Source organism: Mizuhopecten yessoensis, unplaced genomic scaffold (assembly GCF_002113885.1).
Source record: "Mizuhopecten yessoensis strain PY_sf001 unplaced genomic scaffold, ASM211388v2 scaffold10393, whole genome shotgun sequence".
In the NCBI taxonomy this organism is placed as follows: Eukaryota; Metazoa; Mollusca; class Bivalvia; order Pectinida; family Pectinidae; genus Mizuhopecten; species Mizuhopecten yessoensis.
In genome coordinates, this window is record NW_018408524.1 from 91711 (window position 1) to 110170 (window position 18460).

At 33.5% G+C, this 18460-nt stretch overlaps 2 protein-coding genes across 2 annotated transcripts in view; both read right to left on the minus strand.

The window, feature by feature from the left end:
* Positions 1 to 1665: 1665 nt before the first annotated feature.
* LOC110460418 (multiple epidermal growth factor-like domains protein 10) lies at positions 1666 to 11592 on the minus strand. The gene is made up of 10 exons (XM_021513297.1): positions 11589 to 11592; positions 10587 to 10679; positions 9616 to 9711; positions 9145 to 9240; positions 8611 to 8703; positions 7010 to 7105; positions 4771 to 4866; positions 2786 to 2923; positions 2358 to 2549; positions 1666 to 2083 (listed from the first exon to the last, which is right to left on the minus strand). The coding sequence occupies exons 1-10, from the start codon at positions 11590 to 11592 to the stop codon at positions 1935 to 1937; spliced, it is 1053 nt and encodes a 350-aa protein (XP_021368972.1). The 3' UTR covers positions 1666 to 1934.
* Positions 11593 to 13364: 1772 nt separating this feature from the next.
* The window catches only part of LOC110460420, a 17387-nt gene continuing 12291 nt past the window's right edge, over positions 13365 to 18460 (minus strand). The window contains exon 3 of the mRNA XM_021513299.1: positions 13365 to 13567. Within this exon, the coding sequence (XP_021368974.1) occupies positions 13455 to 13567 (113 nt within the window). The 3' untranslated portion in view covers positions 13365 to 13454. The remainder of the gene's footprint in view (positions 13568 to 18460) is intronic.

Genomic DNA, 18460 nt, shown 5'->3' on the forward strand with positions numbered 1-18460 from the left:
ATTGTGTCGTATCGCATATACAAAAAAAAACACGTATTTATTAGTGAGTATGTAATCATTCATTGTTATGTATATCAACTATTGAATATCACTAGATTAACCAACATGTAGGTACAGATCACTAAGATATAACATTTAAAACGACCGATATGTTTTAACGTATAGGGAATGGCAAATAGCACCGTACAGGTGGCACGGTAGTCTAGTTGTAGGACGCCGGACTTGTGACCGAAAGATTGCAGGTTCAAGTCACGGCACGGCACTGTGTTGTATCTTTGAGCAAGATAATTTACTTCGCTTGTTTTAGTCCACTCAGCTGTAAATGAGTACGTGGTTGGGCAGTGCTAGAATCGTTGAGTGCTAGTTATGAGCACCGAAATTGCAGCACCGCCTGTGTGCTCCCCAGAGAGTTGAGAAAGATATTGGCTGGCTGCAACGGCCCAATAACTATGGATAATATATGTGTACCGCTTTGAGACGACCTACGAACTAGGTCGTGGTAAAGTGGTATACAAGATCTTCGACTTATCATTGCTATTTCTTTTATCGTAAATGTTATGTTACGACAAAATACAAAATAATTATTGACGATAAATTAATATTTAATGGACCTCATATGTTTGTGGTCAATGGTTTTAATTAATAATCAGAGAATAATTCGTACGTGTACAAGTCAAGTTTTGATATTTCTCACACTTACTAAGATAATGAAATAAAAACCTGAACGTGTACATGAAAATGACATGCGAGAGAAAAATAAATACGTCATCTTTTGCATTAACAACAATTAACAAAAACACTCTTAACAAACAAACAAAACTGTTCTTATATTACACGATGATTTTGAGGAAACACAAATACATACAATGTATATACACATATGTAACACAGTGAAAGCTGTCTAAAACAGCATTCCTTGAGTATTAATGATATATTTGAAGTAAACGTAATGCTATGTGATGTAGGTTCTGCTAAACTGCATTGAATCACATTTTTGGAACTTGCACATCTTCATACAATGGTGCACAGCAAGTGACAAATATACCTGAATAAACCTGTCGGATTAAATTATAGATATTTTGTTTCAATTATTCTGAAGCGAATAGCTGAGTTTTCGTGATGGTTAAATACTTCTCGAAAAAAACAAACGATTAAAAAAGGCAGCCGAAAACCTACTTAGTGTATAATTCAATTCTAAGAAATCTCTTTTAGACCGAAACATATTGATATTGTTCAACACATAACTCACTGTCTATATAAATGCATATTTCGGAATATAGTCGATAACCTTTCGACTCTTGTCTGACACTGCACAAAATCAAAAACCAAAAGCTTAGACATGCACCTTTGTGTTTAATCAAACCATAAAGTTAAAGATATATTTGTATTCGGTGCATTGTATATGCTTCCTATAAATTCTCAACCGTATTACTTGTCAACCATATGTCAAATGTGTGGTTATCTAACACTGCTTGAAAATTTGCTTAAAGCTACTTATACTTATTCCCCCAAAACATTCATCCACTAAAACACCTTATTGGATCAAAAAAAAAAGACAAATTGTATAGAGTGACTGAGATGGTTAACTGCGATAAATAATAACTTTATACAAAATATATGAACTTCTGTACAGAACAACGATATATTAATTCAATATGAACATATAATTTACCTTAATAATGAGTGCATACACGATACATGCTTTGGTTCACAAAAGTGACATTCAGATATTGTGGCAATGTAAACATCACACAAGAATTGACAACTGAACAAAAATAATCCACAGCACTGTCGATGTTCATCACCTACGTACTATTCTGTTTAGTTATGACACGAGTTAATCAAACAAATTTTATATGAGGGTAATTTAGTTACAGGAACATGGGTACGTTGAGTTCAAGGATGAAACTGTGCAGCTTTCAGGAACCATTTTCCTATGTTTTCTTGTCAACATCTGTTGTTTCGTATATATGTGGAATTTCCACCTCCCTGCGTCCAAGCTGTTCATAAGTTGCCTCATTGTGTGAAATCTGCGCAATGGTTTGTTCTTTGTTGTAAGTTGCTATTTCGTCGTAGGTATTATCTGAAAAATGCACCAAAAATATTAATTGAATTTCTGTCTGGTACTATTAACATGAGCTAAAACATGTATGTCGTAAGGTTGAGATATGCTAACAACGTTTGAAGTTTGTTTAAAAGTGGGAACAATGTGCATTCAAGGTATCGCGTTTCCTTTTCAGAAACCAATTCAATTGGAAACTTGTGTTTTTTTTACATTGTAAACCCTAATGTTGCAAACATTCGCTTTGAACGTTAAAAAAATCGTATGCAAATGTACAAATTCAGTAGATGTTTACCTTGCTGTTTTTTGAGCTCTTTCGCAGTTTTCGACAATGATATATCTGTCATATGAGAAGGCCCTGTGATATCACTGCGCTTCATCGTCAGACGTCTGACCAGTACAATTATCACTATGACCAGAGCCAGTATAACCACTCCGGATCCGATGCCTATCCCCACTGCGGAGTCCCCATTCGTTATGATTACCACTACAGCATAAAACAAAGTTGAATTGTCATGCATTTTTCATTAGTTGTTATTTTCTGTTTCATGTCCCTCCTTTAATTTTTAGGATTGGAGTGATTTTTTTTTTCATTATATTATACATATTTGGTTGAAATCAAATCTAATGAATAATAAATACTGAGGAGATTACTTTTGGACATAGTTTTGAAAGGATAAAGTCACAAATATATTCATTGTAAGGATATCATATGAATATTACCCTTGTTGTCACATTTGTTTCCAGTCCATCCATCTGTACACCCTGTCGTACAGTCTCCATAGCCCTTGTCACAACTCACACCTTGACAATTGCCACACGACTTCAAACATTTGCTGCCATAGAATCCGGCTACACACACTACAAGTAAAAGTATACTCAGATATCATCAATAATCCTGAATAGCCGGTACTGTACATGCTACATTGATTGGTAGGTTTCAAAATATAAAAAGAGGCGACACAAACGTTTTGAACAAAACGGTATTTTGATGTTGAAAGCAATGAAGCAATGACATGTATGATAAAAAGGAAATATTTAGATGGGTACCCTGGATAGTTTCGAGGAGAATAAGACCAAGTAATTATGTGCACATGGATATGATATGTTTTCAACAAAATTATGATTTCAATATGAATACTTGCTCGTTGTCTTCAAATACATTGTTAGCTTGAACTAGTAAACGTTTGTCTATCTTAAGATTGAGAATCAAGCAATATCGAATACGACCCTCACACACGGCAACACTATATTGGCTTCGTTTAAATGTTACTTAGCGCTTAATGTCGATCTAATGATTTCAAATTTTGCCCCGGTTTTTTTTTTTTTTTTTTTTTTTAAATAATGGTACAGACCCAGGGTACGGGTTTAAATATGTGATCAGGTCTCTACAGGGGAGCTAAGGTCCAAATCACATATCCCTTTTACCAAACTAGGATATGTTCCTACATGATGTACATGCAAGGGAGGTGATTTGTTGGAATTTTATTTTTTAGTATTCTTGTGGTACATTTGAAACTAAACGACACGAGTAAACTGGTATAGTATTAACGAAGTAGTTACTTGAATCAGTAAATTTGATTTGATAGGCGTACTTTTTCAAGAAAATAGTTTCTAATTTCACTTTGTTTGATTTACAGAGGTCGTTTTCGGCTGCGTATACAATCAAATATTTAATTTACATAAACTACTGAAAAAAGATGCCCACATGACCATAAAGTCCCTCCTACTTTAAATTTATCTGAAACACCGATAGGTGTTATAACTGATACAAATTTTACAAAGTTGTATGCTGATTGATATTATTTTAATGTCTCTCAGCATCAATTTTTTTAAATATATTTTCATTTAGCAATAATGTATGCGTTGCTGCAGGCTCTGTAATAAAATACGTTTTTCTTTTGTGATGTGATTTATTGATTGGTGTGTTTATTATATATATCTTAAGGGTCCTTTTGACGTATTATATCAAGTATTTGGTAAACCGAGGCATAATTTTGTTCCAAAATGCAGATTTAGTCGAATGAAATCAGAAACTTGCTATTTCTCAAACTAACTTACTCTACCTGTTTTATTATACCGAAACGCATTCCACGTTTCTAAATCTTAATTGTCTACGCTGTTAAATACTATCGCATGCATTCATTTATCGACGATAACTAAACCGAGCAGTGAATGTCGAATACGTTTTTGCTCTGCCATATCAGCGTTAGGTTTTGATTGGTTCATTTTGACAGGTACTGTGCATAGCCCATGTATTAATAGTTCCTGGGATTGTGCTTGTATCACTTGGTTTCAAGGACTAACAACGCTATTGAGATGTCAGTGATGGTTTTCGTGAAAAATGTAACAACGTGTCGTTGTGATTGTACACCATTATGTTCACTATTAAATGCCTGATGATTAATGCACCTTCTGCTAAAATAGCTGAAATTATCGGAGCTTTCCTCGCCTTTGTTTTATCTTATTTTCAAAAGAAAACGTCCCAAACGGCTATCCGTATACATACGCAAAAGGTATGCTGAATACAGCAAAGCATTGACCTAACAGTAACCCTTACACTAAAGAACAGAGAGTCGGATTTTTGAGAATAAAATCCTGTTTTTGTTTAACTGACCATTTGACGATTCAAAGTACTGAAAGGGGAAACTTATGATTGTATGATTTTACTAGTGTATCGTCGTCTGTACCATGACATGTCAACATACCTGTACATAAACCACTGGTTTGATTACATGTATTCCCTTTACAATTGGAAGGGCAGCTAATGGTGCAGGTATCACCATAATATCTAGGTTTGCATGCTAAAATAATAAAAAAAACATTAGCAGTCATCTGAGATTTAATACATACATCGTTCACTTTACATTACAAAAAACAAAAATAGATGACGTTTAATTTCAAACTAGACTGACAAGAAACGCAGGCTTGAATATAGCACAAATAAGATTTTACAAGAATCTCTCTTCAGAAAAAATACAATTGTATCGTATTTATCTTCAAGCACATTTATAAATCCAGTCAAGCATGATTAACTCGAATTCATACATGAGCATAGCCCGTCAGACCTTCTACATGATACAGCACTACACTGTCCACATTTCTCTTCACAGTAAGGTCCAAAATATCCACTCGTACAAGCTAATAATTCAAATAAAAGTAGTGGTATTGCAAAAAAAAAAAAAGGAAATGATAAGATTTGTGTGTTTTTTAGAAATTATCTTTTGAAGTTAAATATAAAATGTTAAACGATAAAGATTCTTCAGATGTAACATTTTGATTATGATTGACGAAGCCAAACTTCATGTGTACATGGCGGAATGAATCAAAATGTAAATGATTCATTGTCTTTTTTTTCAATAATAGTACGTAATTTGAATCCGACACATTAAACTATCTTTTATATGCATGATGAATAGCTCAGCCATAGATACTTTGACAAAATGATCTGTACGTTATTGATATGTCAACTGTACCGTTGTTCTGTTGGCATTCATCATTGTTACAATGACCAGAACATGACATGTTACAATGTTGTCCAAAGAAACCAGGGCCACATGCTACAATACAAATATTTCATATTTACACAAACGACTCCTTCTGTGCATAACACCTAATACCAAATCAAATGGGCTAACGTTCTTCTATTCCAATTTAAATAAAGTTCACTGATCCCCACGGTTGACTGCATATCCGGCCATTGATCATAACAATTAATATTAAAAATTGCACCGGAAAATCCCACTCAAACTTCCAGAAATATCAATGAGTTATTCAGTCTGTTTTGCCTTTAGATACACAAAATATATATTAAAAATTGTAAAATTTAACAACTTTGTATTGTAATGGGGTCCATAATAGAAGTCGTCCCCTAAACGGACCATGTTGTCACAAATGATGCATAAGATATAATTTCCAATGCCATAATGCACTTACATAATTTTCTTTTGCAAAATTAGAAATAGTAAGGGACCTTAGCATCTCCTTGGCCCCAACCATAAATATGTCAATTGTTTAACCACAGAGACCATGTTTCATCATAACCGATCGAAAGTGAAAGTGTTAACACATTAAACGTGCTAAAAATACACTTATCTATTACCACAAACGTGATCAGCAAATGGAAATGCTGACTCTGTTTTTGAGCATCATTGTACCTGAACAATACCGCTACTTCTGGCACAAAGCGAGTATCGACAGTGTGCCGGACAAGTCTGCTTATAGTCAATGCCATAAAACACAGGTCCAAATTATAAACGCAATTAAACAAACACATGTTTTAATGTCTCGTTGCAGCAATATTCACACATTTTTGTTATTATAGCAATTATATTTGCCTTGCTGTAGACTGTGTAATAAAATACATCCTTTTTTATCTATTTAAATTGTGTGTTAATAATGTACATTTAAAGTAACCTCTTGACGTATGATATCAAATTTCTAACTTCGAAAACTACTCACTCTATCTGTTTAACTATGCTAAAGAGCAATGTTCCACACGTTACCAAGCATTATCTCATGCAGTCACGTTTCAACGATAAATAAACTGAGAATATCTATACGCAAGATCATAATGATATTTTTCTGAACACATAACAGCCGTCTCAAAAAAAATGTATCTTGTTAAAAAAAATACGGGATTAAAGGACTGACAATTCTATTGAGATATTGGTGATGGCTTTCGTTAAGAACGTTTCGTTATGATTCTACACCATGTATGATCACCATTAAATGTCCCAAATGTATCGTTATTCACACTTAAAACGGATACTTAATGCAGCAAAAGCTAGATGTTACAGTAGTCAATGCAATAAAGGATACATACCCTAATTTTTAGAAATAATGTTATTGTATGTGTAACCGACCATTGCACGTTTCAAACTTATAAATAGGGAAAATATGAGTATATGATTTTACTTCTGTCAATGACCTTACATATCACCATACCTGTACATAACCCACTGGTTTGATTACATGTATCCCCTTTGCAATTGGACGGGCAGCTGGTGTTGCAGGTACCACCAAAATATCCAAGTCTGCATGCTTAAATAACAACAGAGGCAGTCATTTGAGACTAAATAAATAAATCGTTCACTTTACATTAAACAAATATTATATTTGGTATATATTCAAACAAGAATTACAAGAAAACGCAAGCTTCAACCCTGTACATTGTCCCTCGTATTGTGTGCATGTGCTATTTTCACTACTAGCAGAACATAACTCATCACACTTCATCCCATAGAAGCCGTTCAAGCAAGCTAAAAGTACACAAATATGTGGAGCCGTAACTTCGGTTTTTAATTTCAATCGTTAGAAATGCTCATGGGGAACTAATAAATACCAAAATATTGTAAAGATTGTACTTACATTGTAAGCGTAAGTAAATGATTGTTTTTGGTGACGATGGTAGGGGTATGGAAATCGGCAGGTGTGAATACGGATGCAGAGCGGAGAAGGGCAGGGTAATTATAAGCAAAGTGGGTTATAGGAACCATAGTTTCTTGATATTGTTTCTATTATTGTTCTATAATTTGGTAGTATTTTATAAAAGATAAAATACGAGTATTGGAATGCAAATTGATGAGAAAGATTAAAACGAATTATAAAAAAAATATCTGTTAAATTTGAACACAAAATTTACTCTCGAAACCTTAAAATATCCATGAATTGCGCTAAAAACAGTCATGCATCATAAAAAGGGCTCAACATTAAACGCATCTTACGAGAGACATTTCGATAAATCATGTAACTTTTTCTCTCATCTATTTAGGTTGACCATTTCCATAATCTATATATATATGTTCTAGGTATACTTATCTGAAAGATGCTAGGGGTTTTAGAGTATGACGCACATAAATGCAGTGTGCAAATTGAAGAAACGTTAAACCAGCACATTCCTGATGAATGATTTCAACATGCATTTCTATTCAAAAATAATGTTAATTTATATAGGAGAGTTATTGAAAAAATTCGGTTCATTTTTTTTAACCCTTTCGATTTTAGAATATGTTAATCTACCCACCCCTCAATGTAATACTAACAAGGCATGTTATCGTTCAAAGTTAGAGAGCCATCCCTAACCATGAATTAAGGAAACAGAGCTAAAAAGAAGACATGGAGTGTGAGTACGTCCATTTCCACTATAATTTGTTTTTGAAACTTAAATAGTAATGGGTGGCATTTTTAAACTTTATACATTTATTCACAAAGCAGCCAGAAAACGGCAGTTTGCCGCTGGTATTTTAATTAATTATTGTTCCATATGAACTGAAAGTTGGAGGTTTTGATGGTATAGAGGATGTCTAAATAAGCTTTAATGGACTGAAGTATATTGCTATATACCTTATATATTCTCAAACATTTGAATGTTTTTCTTTATTGCAATTTAAACTAGTGACAAATACGAAAATACACAACCATATACTGACAATATGATTTCATTGACAACTGAAGCATCCGTTTTAACTCAGGAAAATATATTTTGAGATATATTGAAATATTAGTCATCAGTGCGTAGATCTGGAGCTCTTTTTTTAAATACTTACGACTACAATATCCGGATACTTTGTCACAGACATGATTGGTACAACCAACAGAGCAGACATCACAGAACTTTCCGAAGAACCCATCCTTACAGTCTGGCAAAATGAAACTGAACTCTATTTAGTTCCATATTGACATTTCAACGAACATATCATATATAGAACAACCATGTATTGTATGCATGTCAAACATATACATATTAGGTATCCTCTTGTTTTTTTAAACGTAATAATACCTCAAATTGATGGGGTTTTTTATTTTAATGATCGGGAAATATACCATCACTATATCATAATCGAACCTGATATTTAACGACCATGTTTTTTGTAAAAAAAAAATGCGCAATACTATCGGCATGTGTTTAAATGTCATACTGTTTTTCTGCTGTGTGTCCATTTACATTTTTTAGCATCTTGTTTTGAATTTCCATGCGTGGGCCGACGGTAATGTTAAACATTTATTATGGTTGACCCTACCTTTATAATTATTTTATTTTATTTCTGAATCTTCGTCAATAACCTTACATATCACCATACCTGTACATAGCCCACTGGTCTGATGACATATATCCCCTTTACAATTGGACGGGCAGCTTGTGTTGCAGATATCACCAAAATATCCAGGTTTGCATGCTTAAATAAAACAAAACAGAAGCAGTCATTTGAGACTTAATACATGCATCTTTTATGTTACTTAAACAAAAATAAAAGATAGATTAGGTATATGTTCAAACTAGATTAACAAGAAATGCAGGCTTTAATATAACATAAATAACATTTTACAAGTATATGTCTCCGTATAAAAATACAATTGTATCGTATCTGTCTTCAAGTACATTTAGAAATTAAGTCAAGCCTATGAAATGTGTCTCAAAAATAAAAAATAAATCATTACTTTGAGCATATAAAACGAAAATCTAAATACCTCTGATTCGATTTGTAGTAATGTCTTACAATTACATCAAACATTTGTTTTCTGCTAAACTTTCAATAAAAAAGTCACCATACCTGTACATTTCCCTTCATTTTGTGTGCATGTGTTGTTTTCACAATTTGAGAAACATAGCCGATCACACTTAACCCCATAGAAGCCGTTGAAGCAAGCTGAAAGTACACAAATATGTTACTTTCTGGCCAATTTTTCACATCTTTTATAATCGTCCTATATGATACCAAATACTTTTACACAAACAATGTACGTATTAAACGCGTTGTAACGTTTCAAGACCGACTAAATCCTTTGTTAAGCTATTACTGAGTGAGAGAGTTGAATTGTTTACCTGTACAACGATGTGAGGGAAATTGTATATGTTTATGTCACTCGACAAAATAAAAGTTTGATATCACATATTTCCAAACTGATTAATCTTATTGAAGTTATTGTCCTAGAGCTTGATAATATTGTAACAAAGTAAAACAATAGTATTGAGTGCAAATTTATATGAAAGATAGCAAAGAATTATAACAAATCATCGGTTGTTTGTAAACCTTTAAATATCCATGAATCGCGCCCAAAGCAGTCATGGATCATGGAAAGGGCTCCACATTAGACGCATCTTACGACATGCATTTGGATAAATCAGGTCACTTTTTCTCTCTAATGTATTTATAGAGCATATTGCACATATATGTAGTGTTCATATAGAAAAAGGGTGTCCAAATAATCTTTGATTAACTGTAGTTCATAAATGGGCTTTTAATTATTTATTTTTTTTATCTACGCATGAATTATTTTTAACATTAACAATAATCCGGTTACAGCGATAGTGATATAAATCGTATATACTCTCTTAAACAGCTGAATGCTTTTCTTTATTGCAATATAAACTAACAAAGAATACGAAAATAAACAACCATAATCACAATCTGATTTCATTGACAATTGGATCATCCATCTAAACTTAAGAAAATAGGTTATGAAATATAATGAAATATAAGTCATCAGTGAGTAGATCAGGTGCTCTTCTTTTAATACTTACGACTACAATATCCGGATATTTTGTCACAGACACGATTGGTACAACCGGCAGAGCAGTCATCACAGGACGATCCGAAGAATCTATCCTCACAGTCTGTCCATTGCAAAATCAAAACTAACTTTATATATTTTCATAGTGACATTTCAGGAACATATTATTAAACAAAACAAAGCTATCTCATATAGAATAACTTTGTACTGTATGCATGTCTTGCATAAACATAAGTTAATAATCCTCTTATTTCCCAACGCAATTTTACCTCAATATAATGTAATAATTTTTCCTTTTGATGATCGGGAAATTTACCATCACCAAATCATAATCGGACCTAAATTCTGTTGTGTACTCTTTTTACAGTTGTGGGATCGCACAACGTTATACGATGTGCGGTGTGCAATTGATGTATGCACGGTGTGTGAACGATATGTGCACGAAGTGCGAACAATAAAAAAATGACGATCATTGCTTGCGCACATTTGTGCGGACGATGGACGAGCGTTGTGCGATAACAATCGTGGCTGGTGTAAATTGAGGAATGCCTTAATATCTATATACGGTTTTGTGCATGTGTTTAAAGGCATATACTTGATTATTCAGTATGCTTCTATATTCCCAGCTACATATATAAGCTTATCTTTCTGTCTATACTTTCTTCAATTTAGAAGTGGTGTTCTCGGTGTTCTTTAAACAACCTAAATCGACACATGTAAATATACATCACAGTGTCGGCAATACAGGTAAACATAGCCACTGTGTTCCTGTACCTGGATCTTAGTTATCCCCCGCCCGGGGCACTAACGTAACTCGCCAAGGTGTGACAACCAGGCGAAGGGGAGCTATAGACTAAAACGAATGCAAATAACAAATACTTAACGTCCAGTGATGTTTTCATAACGGCCATACGATATCGCATATCAGCTCTATATGTCAGGCGCAGGCCAGGTAAAACTCCGGTCACTCATCAAATTGCTATTTACCTGTTCTGTTACCTAGGAGCTAAACCCATTCTTGACAATCTAACGGTCACTGAAATATTGTGTAACACGCATTGTAAAATTGTACATTATCTTTATTATTGTGATGAGAAATTATAGTAATATATACAATGTACATTATTGCATACGAGCCTTCCGTATTGGAAGGGGAGCTATAGACTAAAACGAATGCAAATAACAAATACTTAACGTCCAGTTATGTTTTCATAACGGTCATACGATATCGCATATCAGCTCTATATGTCAGGCGCAGGCCAGGTAAAACTCCGGTCACTCATCAAATTGTTATTTACCTGTTCTGTTACCTAGGAGCTAAATCCATTCTTGACAATCTAACGGTCACTGTAATATTGTGTAACACGCATTGTAAAATTGTGCATTATCTTTATTATTGTGATGAGAAATTATAGTAATATAATGCACTGTACATTATTGCATACGAGCCTTCCGTATTGTTTTCATTCCGTAATATTGATCAACAAATTGTACCAAATCGCACAGATGTGCGAAGAAAAGCGCACAACAGGGCGAACGATTGTTAAATCGCACTTTTTTGCGCACCATGTGTGGACGATGTGCGGACGGTGTGTGAACGATGTATGCACGGTGTGCGCACGTTATTTTTGGTGCGTTGTGCGGTCACAATTGCTGTGCATGTTTGAGCTATATATCCCCCCCCCCTCAGTTTAGGGCTGCAAATTGTATACCATATTATATTTTGCATATCCTTTTAGTTTTCATTTTTAGACGTTATAAAACGATCCAAATTTTATCAATATTGATCAGAGTTATCTATGTTAACATGACAAATAAATGTATGAATTATATATAATTTACTAACTAATCCTTAAATAACACATTTCTCTACACGTTTTCCATACTTTCTATTGATAAATACATTAACACTCTCCATTGATTCGCATACATCGGATGTCTTTACAGTTTAACAGACACTTCTTATTACAATAGCTGTCATAATACCCGGGAGTACACGCTTTCATGGAAAATCACAAATAACAAGTCAGAATCCGAAAAAGATGGTAGGGGGCAAATTTTCCTTATCTAAGTTTTAGGTCATTAAATGTCACTGATAATGTAACTGTACTCAATGATGCTTAATACATGTCTATTTCAAACCACAACTGAGCAAGAGCAAATGTTTATTGTGAACCGAATCTTATCAATCTATAATACAAAAGTGTAATCATAATATCATTTTATGTACTTTATAAATATATACCAGCAAATAATACCTCAGAAGTGGTATTATTATAGAATTTGAATAAATGTGTGTCCCCACAGCGAATGCATTATATTTTATGGCAAGAAGTTGATTTAACACAAAATTTAAAAAGAATATTCATATAAGTGTTGATTTAAACTGAAACACATGAAACCATTTACCAGAAAATACACCAGATTCTACATTACATATGTTATCACAACAATTAGAGGGACACCCTACGCATAAAGATCGAGGCCTATATTATCCAACTGCACAGTCTAAAAATAATATGAAAAATGTACATAATGTATACATTTACTAGACGCATTGTCTACAATTATTCTAAAATTATGTGGCGATATTATATATAATAAGTAGAAATGTATATTGAAGACTACTTATCATACGTTGATTTACTTGAATAATAATTTTGTATAATGTGATAATGTTACGACGCCGAAGCAAAGACAATACACAGTATGTTGAATCAGGTTATGATGACGACATACACTCTTTGATTATACTTAAAATGAGTTTTATTACAACGGTTCTCATGAATAGAAAAAAAAAAATGATAAACCGATTTGTTTTCTTTCGTTCCACAGGCAAATGACATGTTGCACTTTTTTCCAGTATTGATATCCTTAGCTATATGTAATTACATGCACATTTTCCGGTCACTGGATCACACAGGTCATTGCCACACCCTGCATCACACTCTGAATCACAATTACCATCACCATATCTCCCAAATGGACAACCTGAAATATATAAGAATACGAGTTTATGTCAAAAGAACATCTGTTAAAACATGCTAAAACATATTTAACCAATTGCAATTGTCCCCTCGCTGGATATATCCCTTGGTTGTACAAATTCCTTCTCGTGTAACATCATATGCAACCTTATCATGATGCACAAGAACATTGATAACTTCATAATTGCAACAAAATATCTCAATGAGGAGTTAGCGTAATGATCCCTATTTCTTAAATAGGTATCTTTATGAATAGTTATCTTGACCTAGAACATGAGTTCTGAAAGTTCCATTATCCATTATCAACAATTCGAAAAATCAATTTTATCGATTTGTGTTAACACAAGCACAGCCACATACACACAATAATAACAAATTTTCGTAATGTTAAATATTCAATTTACGTACCGTACACTTCTACCTCACAAAGCTCCAGAATAGCATTTTTAGAGTACCATTCTAGACCTCCTGACCGCCTGTCGCTGTATATCGTCAGGTACTGGGCGTTACCTGTACATGGGATCTTTGGAGTTAATAACAATGCAGCCGGCGTTGATGTTGTGTCTTTATGGCAACGGTAACCGATCCGCCAATCCGAAGTGTTCGACTGGTATATTTGATAGCCACCAAATCTTTGTCTTTGCTTATTACTTCCATCTGGTTCTGAATTTGATAAACAAGATTATCCACTAGAGCTAATGCTTATATACTGTTTTTACGAAGGGTTATTTTCGCGTTTTAGCAAGGAAAAATACAATTCGCAAGAGAAAAAATGGATCGTGTTATTTTACCAGTGAAACGTTTGACACTTTTCATTATTTTTGAACACCCCTGTATGTCGATGATTAAGAAAAAAGCATTTGTCTGCTGTTACCGACAGCATGTTCCGTAACAGGCAACTGATGCAGATACCATCTGAGCAAATAGGGATTTGAATGTGTTTTCTCTTTTTGCCCTGGAATTAAAGCAGTCACCAGTAATGAGAAAACAAATGGCACCGGACATTATCTACAAATGATGTGCATACAGTAATACTGTGTAATCAATAATTTTGTAGTCATGGCGACCATATTGACTTATGAATCAATTGAAAATGATTGCTTCAATAATGCAGTGCACACATTCTGACAAAGGCCTACAACACATATGAAAGCCTAAAAACACACCCGGTACCAATTAAAAGATAAGGTGTCACATACTCACATGAGAATAATAAAAAGAATAATAAAAGGAAACAACCAAAAATGATATTCATTTTCACCATTTGGCGAAAAGCCCAAATGACTTGTGTGTGTAATACGTTCGTCCTAAAGTAAACGAAATGTCTGTGCAATGGTTGCAATTGCTATGCAAAGCAAATCCCGGAATAATATAAAAAACAGACAAAACCAGGGAAACAATTGTTATGCAAAGCCAATCCCGGAATCGTGTTGTTTAAATAAATGTGTCAATATCGAGAGAAAAAGTATATTCAGTCAAAGAAACCAGAAAGTCAGAGAATTGTTAACATCTTGTAAACATTTGCGCAGCATTTCCGTAGTACTTCCGTATCATTACCGTAGCATTTCACTAGCACTTGCGTAGCGTTTTCGTAGCACTTGCGTCTACATCTTACCATTTAAAAAGCGTTTGTGAAACGTTCGGTCGAATATTTTTTGGAATATATATTTGCCGAAACGAATTGTTGATAAATAAATCATTATAATCCGCATTATGTGGACTTGATACCAACTATCATAATAGTCTGGAAAAAAATGTCGGTTCACACATACATGGACGTAACAGCCCTCCTCCCGTGGGCCTACTGTGTGTTCCCCAAACAAGCAGCTAAGGGGTAATTGAAAAAAAAAAAAAAAAAAAAGGCATACAGCTGTCCATGTGTTAATGATCTGTCCCTTGTTAAAGATATAAACAACTTTAGTGGCCGTTATAAAGGTTGTTAGGGCAACATGACCACCCGCTGACAGATACTTTTCTTTCATTATGATATCCGTACCTGAGAATATAGGCAGTGATAATGCACTTGTGGTCTCATTGGATTCTGATGTGCTGTACCTGATCAAAGTCACATTCTGTATTTTCAAGGCAATTAAGTCCATGTCAATTAATCCACTTCATTGTCTATCCACCACGCACAGCTGTATACAGGTAAATCAGTTCAAGGTAAAAACCTACAGGTAAGATACTTTGGCTGTTCCTTAGTCAGGAAATGACAGCTCCAGGCACAACTTCATTTCACAACAGTGCCTTTACCAAGGTAAACTAGTATTTTATTTGGAATTCTTAATTTAAAGCAAACAAAAATTATGTCTCTCATTAAGATATTTAACTTCTCACCTAGATGATTTATTTTAAAACTAATCTATTTTTTGTATAAGGTTGAATACCAACCCTAATACGTAATGAATTTGTTAATATCAGATTATTGAAAATGATGATTTTTTTTAGTAATCATTAAAAATCATAAATTTGTGTATGAAGAGAACTTTATTGTCATCGTTGTCATCATGCGACTGAGTTCCTGAGAAAATAGAGTGTGCTTCCTTGTTGTCTATAGCAGAGACGTATATAATACAATACGTCTCTGTCTATAGTAAGTTTGTAAATGGAGTGCCCTCTCCGTGTGTGGTAATTATAAAGGTGTCAAAAAGCAGTCAAGCGGTTCCGGATTAGTGTACCTTTGAACTTACATGGTTTAATGAAAAAGATAATTGACCATTTTCAGCTGACCAATTAGTACCAGTTAGCGGCCTTAGCAAGTTACACAGTGGACAGTATATGTCAGGGCTGACCAATAGAGTATATTTGGGAATATTGTATTAACGAAGAATGTGAAGAAAAAATTGAATATCCTCAAAAGCAAATGTTTATAGATATATTTACCATCATTTGGAACTAGATACAAGAGAGTGTGAGCATCCCTACATAGATATACATGTATACCCCCTCCCCATAAGAGAAAAATATTATAAATGAGTGATAAATGTGTCTATTAAATGTCCCCCCCCCCTTACCCACACCGTTTTACTTTGCTCTACTCTACCATGACTAATTATCCATGGAACCTGATCAGGAAGCTATCGCCCTAAGCCCTCACCCTCTTTGTTCCACGCCTGTTTAGGAAGAAACGTACATGTACAAACTGAGAAATAGATATATTAAAGTTTGACTGTGGTCTCAATCCCTATGTTATCTGAAATCAGACCCATATACCCTCTGCAGTACACACCCCTCAGGGTGTGCCAGACAGACATAGTTTTTCCAGTACCAGGATTCAGACAGATACTATTTATCTGTAGAAAAGTTAGTATAGATACCTACGGTGTGTTGGCTCATTCCCCGAACACCAACTCTATATTCCTATTTTCTATTACTTAGTGCGGTATTAAATGTGTATTACAGTTATATGTATGAATATACATCCTTTGACGTTTAGTTATAGCCTGTTTCAACTAAGAATGTCAACTCACTTTTTAGATATGATACTAAAGTCAATAATAAAATGGATAAACAGTTTTTATTCATACATATAACTGTAATACACATTTAATACAGCACTAAGTAATAGAAAATAATCATTACATTTTAATATTTACATTATATTAAAAATGAAAATAACATTTCATTATTTTAAAAATAACATTACGTTATATGAAAAATGAAATTCCTTGATTTAAGCCACATTAATACTATATAATGTCAGCAATAAAATAAAGTTTATATTTCTACATATTAATTCACATTTAATACAGCACTAAAAGATCATTATTGATTTAACATAAATATAAACAGTTAACCTTTCTGGAGGTAAAGTAGGTGAAGAAATTTGCATGAATCATGATGATTTTAGTTGGAATGGATTTTTTGGAATTCAGAGGTTTTGTCAAAAAGTATAATAGCTCTCTTTATTTTAAATGTTTGGTTAGTTTTTAAGTATATCCATCTACGTATGTCTTGCCATAAGTTATTTGTTATTTGACACTGATAAAAAGATGTATATAAAAAGATGTTCTATAGATTCTTTGTTTTCTTGACATAAATTACATAAATCACATTGTTTGATTTCAATTATTTTTAAATAATGATTAAACGGAAGTATTCCTGAAAGAAGCCTGAAAGTGAACCATTGAATACTAGTTTCAAGTCCATATAAACATTTTTTCAAATCAATCATTTTGAGCCCACCCTCACTATAGTCTCGAACAATTGTTGAGCGTTTTATGCTATCAATAGGTGTTTGCCAGAAAAAAAAAATAATGCTTTTTTTTGTTCAATGATTGAATTATGTCTTTACTTGGAGTAGGGAGAGATGTAAACAGGTGATTCATTTTTGCAATGATAAGAGAATTAAGAACAGTTATTCTCCCTATAGGTGTTAAAATTGTTTTTGACTATTGATGTAACTTGCAACCTATATTACTAATAATTTCGTTGAAATTTACAGTAACCATGTCTTCTAAATTGACAGAGAAATCAATCCCAAGTAAGGTAAATTTGGTTGTTCCCCATTTTAGTTTTCACCTTGGATGGTATACATCAGCACTATTTTTTTTTTCTTATCTATCCAAATAACATTTGCTTTTTCAGTATTTACTTTTAACCCTGATATTTTAGCATATTTATCTAGCATGTTTATAGACTCTATGAATGAAGATGTTGTGCCATTTAAAATAAAGGAGGTGCCATTAACGAACTGTGGTCTTTGTTATTTATGCTTATGCCCTTACATTTTTTTTACCATGATAGCTAATATTTTAGCTACCAAAAGAAATAAGTAAGATGATACTTTTTATGTCTACAAAGTTGGATAAAAAAACCCAATCCGTATGATAGCCGAGGAAGTATTTGTATTCATAACAGATGATAATATCAAACTGAAGTCACACAAGTTAAACAC